At 31.7% G+C, this 11054-nt stretch overlaps 1 protein-coding gene across 1 annotated transcript; it reads left to right on the top strand.

Annotated features, from left to right (window-relative positions):
- Nucleotides 1–6377: 6377 nt before the first annotated feature.
- Nucleotides 6378–11048, top strand: LOC125504741 (DNA topoisomerase 1-like; the record flags this gene model as incomplete). Its single annotated transcript, XM_048667149.1, has 5 exons — nucleotides 6378–6437; nucleotides 6761–6804; nucleotides 9962–10197; nucleotides 10330–10563; nucleotides 10708–11048. Coding segments are annotated over exons 1-5 (900 nt in total), but the record flags the coding sequence as incomplete, so codon positions are not given.
- Nucleotides 11049–11054: the final 6 nt, after the last annotated feature.

Below are 11054 nucleotides of genomic sequence, written 5' to 3'. Positions count from 1 at the left end.
CACATTATAAGTTAATTGAGTGCTATTCTATAGTAGTGTTTTGTAGTTCAGTTTACTTTTATACAGGGTATAAATATGGAACTCCTACTTTTATTTTGTTCAGAATATTTTTGTGTGTACTTAAACTTTTATCAAAATATTTTTTTTAATTTCTACAAGTTAGTTATCAACTTTTTTAGCTCTTATTGTTTTTTCTTAAGGGCACTAGTTTGCCCGCAAAAAAATTAAATCGTTTCGGCTTGATCAAAACTTTCCAGGCCGTTGGATTGGTAGGGGTCAAGAAGCTCCTATAAACTCGCCTCCTAGACCTCCCGATCTAAACGCGATCGATGTTTACTTCTGGGGCCATTTAAGAAATACGGTTAATTCAACAGTGAATACAATCGAGTAACTTTAGGAAATAATATTTAATATTTCTAACGAAATAAGAACTTCAGTGCAAACTGTACGGTTTGCAAATTTTAATTTCATTAAACATTGGAATGGTTATTTAAATTTAATTTTGTTCGTTTATATCGTTGCGCATATTTTTACCATGTTTTTATTTAAGTAAAATTTATTCAAACTTAATAATTGTAATCTGAACCAAAATAGACAATTTAGAAAAATAATTTAGGTTGTTAGGAATCAACTAATAATGCGTACCAAAATTGTTATATGAAAACGTTATTAGATTTACAGAAATTGACTAACAGAAATTAAAAATTACTTACACATTTGGAGAACGACAAAGAAAACGATTTTATGTTTTTGCGGGCAAACTAGTGGTCTTAGGAAAAACCAAGAGATAAAAAAGTTGGCAAATAGCTTGTAGTAATTAACGAGATTATGTCGAGAAAAGTTTAAGTGCACTCAAAAAACTTCTGGATGAAACAAAAGTAGGGTTCCACATTTCTACCTTGTATAAACGCAAACTAAACCACGACACACTATCAGAAAATGGCACTCAATTAGCTTATAATGTACACCAAAATGTTCGAAAGTATGCCAAAATTGAAGTTTCTATGTTTAACCGTTTTAAAGGAAAACAACAAAAACTAATATTTTCCTCAAACCTCAAATTAAAAAAATTCTCAGGAAGACCCACTCCTTAAATGACTAGAAGAACACGCTGTTAGAATATTTTAACATATATACGAAACACCCTGTATATTGTTTATTAATAAGCATACAAAAAAGGTTCTTTGACATGAAATGAAAATTGGTAGGCATAATCGGCTGCTGCAAGTCTAAATATGTATAGTTTTTTTCAAAATGTCTACGCTTCCGGAAACATCGAAAATCGACGATATCTTGGCTTTTTTAAATGAAAAGTCCCTATTTGGATTTCATTTTTCTATTCAGCGTTAAATTTTGAATTAAAACGTCCATTTGTCAATACTTATCTGTCATAGTTTTTGACGTCACATTTATTGGAAAAAAACTGTTTATTTGAAAAATCGTAACTCCTGAACCATTCCCATTTTTTTATTCAATTTTCAAGGTCCGTTGTTGTTGTGTGCGTCTGTTGCGGTGTTTTAAAATTAACAATCAAAAAATGCTTGATAAGAAAACAGTAATATTTTATCCAAAAAATGCCAATGACGCATAAACGACTTTAGATGAACGTACACAATGTTAATAAAAATAGAATTAAAATTCAATTTTACATTTATTTTTGGAGTTGCCATTTAAAAAAGTGAAGTTTTTGTCATTTTTTTATTGTCAACTTTGGAAAATCACAGCAGAAGCATGAAACATAACAGAATGTCAGTCAGAATCGATGCAGAATGTCTGCCAAACCTTTGGGAATTGAATTAAATAATGCCGATTTATTTATTTGCAATGGTTCAGGAAGTATGAATTTGTTAATGAACTTCTGCTACTCTGTTTTTTGCAAAAAATGGCATAAGTCAAAAACTGTGACAGATGAGTGTTGACAAATGGACATTATATTTTTGAATTTGACTCCAAATTCTAAATATATATTCCTTAATTTGAGTCGAATTTTTTGTTGAATAAGAAGAAGTTGTTAATACAGTGTTAAAAAAATTAATTTAAAAATGACGATGAGAAAACCGCCCAAAATGAATTTTTTCAAGTGGAACGCCCCCTTTTTGATAATTTTTTCTTATTGTTGTTTGTTGTGTTTACCTTAAGTTGTCTATTCCAAAAGTGTGTAGTTTTCGAAATATTGTCAATTTAATGTTTTCATATGGCTATTTTGTAGCATCTTATTTTAAATACTGTCAACTGTCCAACTGACTACGGATTTGGATTCAACAGGACAAAATACTATCTACAGCTACTACAGGATATGAGTCTGAATATCAAATCAAAAAAAAAATTGGTTTGTGTGACTGTATAATCAGCGAGCTAATCTAAAGCAATATATGAACTCCATTAAATTTCAAATCTTAGTAACTACTTATTCAATTAACAATCGAAAAGCAAATAACTTCAATAGGTGGTTCAATAGGTTCAAAAAAAGGTGTGCGTCACGGAACGCTCGACACAAGTGATAACTTGTTTAGCGCATAATAGCAATACCAGTTTATAATTATATTGTTCTTGTTGGTCTAATAATTTATAAATGGATCGTAATAGGTAAAATGAAATTTTATTTCATTTTAAATGCAAAATTTGTATCTTATTTAGAACATTAAACATTTTTCAATGTTGCAGTTGACTCACTGGTATTTACGTTATCATTTTCTAATTCTACGAAACTGACAATTGGGTTATGATAACTGTACTTAGAAAGGAATTGTGAAACTCGGTCTGGCATGTTGCAATAAAATTGGATCATTCGCTCCTTTTCGCGCGATTTCTGACTAACGCAGTTCGGACGAAAACGCATCCAAAGGGCGACCGACCTTAAGGCTCCAGTTTAGTTGGCCTTAACTTACTTACTTACTGGCAGGTTACTTTGGCCAAAACTACCATTCATGCTAAGTGAATATTTTAATGTCGATTTTTCTTCTGATAGCAGAGATTAGTAGTCTACTAATCTCTGCTGATAGAGCGCAATATTTAATGCCATTTCTTGAATCAAAGTTACAATTAAACATGAGAAATAATCCAGATCAAGCTTCAATTGTGCAAGATAAAATCGACTGTCACAATTCGATTGTTATTACAGTTATCATAAACCAATAGTCACTTTTATAGGATTAGAAAATGACAACGTAACTACCAGTGAGTCAACTGCAGCTAGCAAAGAATGTTCAACGTTGTAAATAAAATAAATACAAAAATTTGCATTCAAAAGGAAATTAAATTTTATTTTACCTTTTCCTGATCTATTTATAAATTATTAGACTAATAAGAATTATTGCGTTAAACAAGCTCAATATTTAATCGTTCCTTTAAATATAATTTGAAGTTATCACTTCTATAGGGGTCCCGTGACGCACAGTTTTTTTTCAATTTTAAATTTCAATATTGTTATTTTAGTGACATTCGTTTACCGCTTATTACAAACTAAACAAGTTCACTAAATACATTCATGGCTACTGTTTTCCTCCTATTTTTTGTTGGTGTTACTCATACATATTAAATTGATTACCGATCCTGTAAATCAGCTTTCACATGTATCGAAAAACAAATGCATCTGTTTAATCCGAGGTCTATGATAGGCCTGAGTAACCCAGAGAATTTTTAGGAGTTGGCGCAGTGCTACGCATATGAATTGGTGCGCCAACCCAATACAACAGCGCAGTAACTCAGTTCCGTTGCTGGGAAAATGTTGATGACTTATTTTTAAAAAATTTTAAAAGCCATTTATAAATAATATTTTTAAAATGTCTTCAAATTTCAGAATTTAACAATTTTAGGCAAGTTACTCTATCTTATAAAGGTGCAATTTTCTACAGTTTCACTTGAAAGTCTCACACAAAAATCAAATAATTTTCTATCAAAAAACGAACAGAATAAGCGAAAGTTTATAACAGATTATTTGAAAATCTCGTCACCTCCATTCCTCTGAAGACTGTAAGATGTAAAATTTGTTAAAAAATGTGTTTTTTTAGTTTTGACCGATTTTTTTTTGCTTTACTTTCTACTCAAACCGTTCTATTTTGTAGTTTTTTAACAGCGAAAATTACAAAATAAATTTATAGCTTTGTAAAAATTTTACAAAAACTTTTTTCACTGGGGACAAAATTTAATTCGGGACAAAAACGAAAATAAATTTCTCCCGTTTTTTCCCGAAAGTCATTAAGGTTTTTTCCAAAACCGATCACAAAACTAAATTTTCCTCTTTTCTGACAATAATGGGGGGTTTTCAGCCAAAAATGATAAAATTAATTTTGCTAGACAATTAGCGTCATTCATCGGTTTGCAGGGAGCTTTAGAAAATCCTTTTCAGCTTCGAATTTGACACAAAAACCAAATAATTTTATTCAGTTTTTTACTGAAAGTAATTTCATCATGACAAAGGATCATCATGAAAAAACGACTAGAGCAAAAGTTTACAAAAAATTATTGGGAAAATTCGTCGCCCTCATCGCTCTGAAGATTTCTAAAGTTCCTTTAAATTTTCAGCTCATTCCAGTTTTAACAAAGCTTCTATTAAACAATTATTAATTAAGTAAATAATGGCAATCTTCAAGTATTTTCTGTAAAAAATTATGAGATAAATTTTATTGGAACACTTGCCTTCTTAACCGCTTTTCAAAAATGTTTGAAAAACTTTTTGCAGCTTCGAATTATGAACAAAACCCTAATAATTATTTCGAGGTTTTTTTTCAAAAATATTTCCCCGAACTGAGAAAGAGGAAGTTTATAATCATTTATTTGGAAAACTCTTGGGAAATGGAGTTTCTTCACTTTTAGGTCAATTTCTAAACAACACTGCTTCTAAACAGAAAAACCGCGTTTTTCCTAACGTTTTACTGTCAAATACTGGCAAACTGAATCTTTTATGCAAAAACATTAAGAAATCGATTTTACAAGAAAATTTGTCGACTTTCTTTGGTTGCAGGGAAAATCTAGATGACTTCTTTTAGTTGTTTGAACAAAGTAGTAAAATATTGATGACCTTTTTTTAGGTGTGAACATTTCAGTCTCGGGTCTCAAGTTTTAACAAATGAATATAACTCATTAACCGATGAGTTATAACTAATTAACTCAGAGAGCTGCAACAACTCAATAGCGCAACTCAACACAGTGTTACCCAGGGCTAGTCTAGGACCCACATATGATACTCTATAAAAGTTAGCAAATAGTCGAATTTAGTTATTTTATATCTCCGGAGAGAGAAAACTCACGCGCTGAGTGCGAGAGAGAACTGTGTAACTTCTTGGGTTTATCTATACATAATAACGCAGTAACGCATTTCAATCCATTCACAACGTGCCATAAGGAGTTATCACTTCAAAAAGACAACTTTTATTCCGGTAAACCTTTGGGGAAATTGTCCATTTCAACTAGAATGGGCAAAACAACGTTAAAATAAAATAAAAGAAATTAATTGCTGAAAACCCAGTTTTGTAAATAAACTATTTTGTTGATAAACTGAAGTTTTATTATTTTTATCTTTGCAGCTGATCTGATCGGATTTACGGAAAACCAAGAAAATTCGACTTAATATTTCATTAAACAATCCAAAGGTACATTTAAAGTCCACGCAGCTTGGTTCATTTAATAAGTTTATTTGAAATTTAGTCTGGCCACCCCAGAATATAATCAAAATTGAAAACCTATTCGACAATTAGGTACGCTGTATCAGGTTTCTTCTTACTTTATCAATTGATTTAAATATCATCTTCTGCTGATCTGCTGAGATGTAGGTAAATAAGGAGAATAATTCTAAAAGTATAATATTAAAAAAAGTACAATAGAAGAAGTACACAAAAGTACTACCCAATGCTTTCCTCGAAAATGTCCGAAAATTTACATAAATAGTATAGTATTAGTTTTTTCGGAAATATGCTCAACATGGATTAAATATGCAAAACAATTTGCATAGAGGTCTCAGAAATAAGTCCCGTAAATTCAGGGGTAAATAGACCTTGCCCAAATATGAAAAGAATTTGAGCCATGATTGCTCTAATAAAGGTATTGAGGTGAGTTGGAATCACAAATAAATTAATTCACATAATGAAGCATGGATTATATAGGAAGAACCGGAGAACATTCAATTGGTTGTTGATTTTATGCTTTTTTAGGAATATGTATATGCATATATTCTCTGCCTTCGGTCATCTCAGATTGCATATTTTCGTGGGGCGAAAGAATGACTGATCATAGATAATGTTTTCTTGGAAATGCCTTTGTTTGAATTCCTAAGGATTAGTTTATTAGTGATAACTATTTGATTAGATTTCTATAAAAGAAAAAAAAAACGAATTATCTATATGTTATTACATATATAATTTCGACCTCAGATAAAACAAGGCGTTGCCTCTAACATGGAGAAGGTCGCGCATGATTATAATATTCGAAAAAGAAAAACGGTAAGTTAATTTGAAAAATTTAACGGCTTACTTTGGTTTGTGTTTCGTATCGGTTTATTTAATAGCTATTTCTAAAAAAACTTATATCGGGATTTGCTCAAATGTGTATTTTTAAGCCTTTTAATGTTTTATTATTAGTTTTTTAAGTAGTTTTATTAAAACTGGTCATTGCTGACCAACCATTATTATTAGTTATTCGAAAGATGAACTTCATTTCAATTTAAGAATTAAAGAATAAAATTAAATTAAAATTTGTTTTGTATAATTTTGACTTATTTGTTCTCGTGCTCGATTTATACATAAAAATGTGTGTCCATTTTCAGGTTCATGAGGGCAAAGACACAGGACAATCCGCTGCTAAGAAACGGTATATAAAAATTTGGGTGATACAGCAAATCGTTTTTTTTACAAAAAGCATGCGTTTATTATGACATTCAACCGCTCATCCAACGCGTTTTTGTAAAGAGTTTTTTTAGAACTATAGAACTCTAAATTGAAATAAAAGTAATAAAATTAATGTTAAGGTCCTGGAATTGTCTTTATTGAAAAGACAATTCTATGCCATTATAGCTTAAATGTGATTTGGGCCATATGGACGTCGCGGCTGGCCCGAATGAAGAATAATCCACGAGACGTCCAATTTTCGACCACTTTAATTCCACTGGACCATAAAAAAGCACATCGAACAGTGAGTATTTCTGGATATAACGGCGCCTCAATCAGGGCTTTTGGACTTTTGTAGCTCCAAATTCGGCAATTTCGATTTCGAAAATCGCTGTTCAGTTCGCTAAACTCGCCGTGCGCTACGTTCATTTTACGGTCGACATAATCGTTTTTGGCTCATTGGTTGCGTCAATAAACAAAATTGTCGGGATTGGACGTACGAAAATCCAGAAGCCATTATTGAGGCTCCGTTATATCCAGAAAACCCACTTTTTTGTGTTTAGTGGTCTTGAAGAAGTTTGGAAGTGGTCAAAAATTAGACTTCCAGGTTGCTCGTCATTCGAGCCAGCCGCGGCGTCCGAATACCCCAAATCATAGTTAAGCAACAATAGCATACAACTGCCATTCCAATCAAGTCAGTACTTCAATCAGTTTAATGTTCTATACCTCTAAACAAACACCCTTTAGACTTAAATAGAGATGAGCGTCATTTTAAAACCACTATTAAAACTGTGAAAGTGATTTTTTTATTGTGGTTGCTATTTTCGTGATATAGCAACGTCATAAGGCAATCGTGCGTCACTTGCAGAAACAATTTTAAAATATTTGTAATTCATATTTTTTAAATAAATAATCTTATCCAGGTATCAACAAATACTATTTTATACTTAAAGTACAAATGATTTTAAGGACACTAAAAAATAACAACCTCTGCACCTAGCTACACATTTTGTAAATCTGGGTACTCTAAAAGTTCTAAAAACATTGTGGAAGAAAATAAAAATGGAAACAAACAGCTATTGTTTTACACAGAACAAGTAGCGTATTAACATCCTTTTAATGCTTTGTGAACAAGCTATATGTATTTGATTTTAATTTTTGATCTGAAAAAAACATTTGAGTGAAAATAGGATCAAAAATATTACTGCGCTACTCTTATCGAAAATTTTTAGAATTTATTGATATTGTGCGTTGTTGCATTACATGCGCCGTTTCAAATTCGACGTACCTTCTTGTTTTGTAAGATAATTTTGCTTTGCATAAATTGCATTTTGCAAAATTATCATCTAATGCAGAAAATCAATTTCACAAAGAAATAATTTTCCGTCGCTTAGCACAATACATAATAAATAATTTCAATTCGCAAAAATTAATAAAACAGTAAGTGTATTCCCAGAAAATTATTTTAAAAATAAACGACGGGCCACATGTGCAACATATGATCACTACACCCAACTCGCAATAGCAGCGTTAGCAGTGAAAATATAAGTCGCTCTTTAATATCACTTTTGGGTCAATCAAGTTTTAGACCACAGTTTATTTTTACGTTTATCAGAGATTGTAATTGCGATTTATTAATCACTGTGAAAAAGCACAGGCAGTGATTTGTTGCTCAACTCTAGATTTAAGTACCTACCCTGTGAAAAACCTGATTGTGAGATTAAACATGATTAATGATTTATTAACGTTATACATTGATTAAAATGCGTATTAGTAGACTTAATCTACTAATCTCTGCTTTCACTTACTCACATAGGGTTATAAACATTGACATTCAAGTTTAATCCGTTTAGGCATCAAATAATGCAAAAACACTCCTATTTTTTATCAATCAAGTACATCGTTCTTCTTTTCTGTTCGCAAAATTTTAAATTATTTTGTAATAAAACTGTTTATTTTATTGTACTTGGGACACGTTATAGACGTTTAATTTATTTGATATTTTAAATTTTAGAAGAGGTAGTGAGCCATAATGTCCTGCAATCGTTTCTCGAATTAATAACAGATATCAAAGAATCGTTTTTTTTTGTAATAAAGTGTGTAATTAACGGTCGTTGTAAAGTGTGCAATACAGTTCCAAATCATATTTGTGTGGAACATATGGAAAATACTATACAGGGTGTCCCACAGGGAACCGCCGTGATCGATATCTGGCAAACCATAATTAGAACAACATAAACATGCATTTGAGTCTTTAACTCCAAAAAAGTTAGTGTCTGTGTAATCACCTTATTATCCACTCTTCTCGAGCAGCTTCTGGTACTCGGTTAATTAACACCTGCTCAATTTGTACCGGTGTTCAGTAATCCATTGGTTTAATGTGTCTTTGTGCTGTGTTTATATTACATACGTGGTAGGAATGTAGCCCTTTATCGGTATTTATTTGGTGCCTGGGAAAGTGTCAGTTGTTGTGCAATGCTCTAAGTGCCCCTGGAAGGCTCTACTGCAATTATGTCAAATGCTTGTTCCTCTGTGTGTGGAACCCGAACATAAATTGTCATCCACTATCTTCCTGGATCCAATCTCAATCAGTGTCTCTAGCACTTTGTTGGTGTAAGTTCTGCTTCTATGTTACTGTGACATTTCCCGAGAACTAATCGCATATTCGCAAATACGTGAAAGGAGCTTCAAAGTAAGTCACAATTTGACAAATTATGGTTATTACTGACAAAGGCAGGTAGATACCTGTAACTATCTGTTAATGACAAAAAACATCATTGCTGCTATGACTTCATCAAAAAATTGTACAAGAGAACTTTTACATATCAAAATTTTTCGCAATTTGAAGCAAATATTGTAATTTTTCTATTTGAATGATTAAGTATTCCAATATACTCTCAATTAAACAGGGAACAATTTCAAAATAATGCTTAATCACAAAATTAAAATTCGATTTTCAACTGTTAATATCTTCTAGAAATACTATAAATACTTCTACTCTCCAAGTGAGCCCCTATTATTATATTATTATATATTATACTCCCATTTAGCAGCCAATCGTAGATGTATTTAACTGATTTATCGTTATATATCCTTCACTTCAAAAACTCATCGTTTATCCACAATTTAATTATTTCGAGGTCGGAAGAGAAACAAAAAAATGGAGTTAAATGGAGTTTTCTTGAACATAAAGGCCCTGTTTTCGCTGCGCCTTATGAGCCACTACCTAAAAATGTGAAATTTTTCTATAATGGGCAAACAATGAAACTTAGTGAAGATGCTGAACAGATTGCTGGACTTTATGCAAAGATGTTGGATGACGATTATACAAAGAAGAAAATTTTTAATAAAAATTTCTTCGAGGATTGGAGAGCCTGTAAGTAACGTTTTTTTGTAGTAGTCATAACTGATTTCTAACATTATGCGACTTTCAAATTATTACTATTTTCACTTATATTCTAGGTAATCATATAACTGCTTAATTAATTGACACGTTTCTGATTTTCAGATATGACTGATGAAGAAAGAAAAGTTATAACTGATCTATCCAAGTGTAATTTCAAGCAGTTACATGCGTATTTTATGGATCTCGCTGAGAAAAATAGGAACAGAACAAAGGAAGAAAAATTAGCGTTAAAAGAAAAGAACGAGGCGTTATTAAAAGAATTTGGTTTTTGTACCATTGATGGACACAAGGAAAAAATTGGCAACTTCAAAATTGAACCACCAGGACTTTTTAGGGGTAAGCCAAACAAAATGTTTTATATTGAGGTATTCGTATGTAGAGTTTCCCTATTCCATATTACAATATTTGGTTTCACTTTCACTTTTTACACGTGTCAAAAATTACATCTGTTATTGAACTAACGAAATGATTTTGGTATAGGTCGAGGTGAACATCCAAAAATGGGAAAACTCAAGAGGCGTGTTGAAGCTGAAGATGTAATAATTAACTGTAGCAAAGAGTCAACTATACCGGTGGCACCGCCCGGTCATAAGTGGAAAGAAGTCCGTCATGATGACAAAGTAACATGGCTGGCATCCTGGACGGAGAACGTACAAAACCAAGTTAAATACATAATGTTAAATCCAAGCTCAAAATTGAAAGGAGAAAAAGACTGGCAAAAGTATGAAACGGCCAGAAAATTACATCAAAAAGTTAACAAAATCAGAGAAAACTATCAAATTGACTTAAAATCCAAGGAAATGAAAATTAGGCAACGAGCTGTGGCT

The sequence above is a fragment of the Dendroctonus ponderosae genome, unplaced genomic scaffold (assembly GCF_020466585.1).
Source record: "Dendroctonus ponderosae isolate FM_Combo_2020 unplaced genomic scaffold, Dpon_F_20191213v2 Dpon_F_20191213_587, whole genome shotgun sequence".
Lineage (NCBI taxonomy): Eukaryota > Metazoa > Arthropoda > Insecta > Coleoptera > Curculionidae > Dendroctonus > Dendroctonus ponderosae.
The sequence above is the reverse complement of the archived record's forward strand: the minus strand, read 5'-3'. Positions and strand labels throughout refer to the sequence as shown.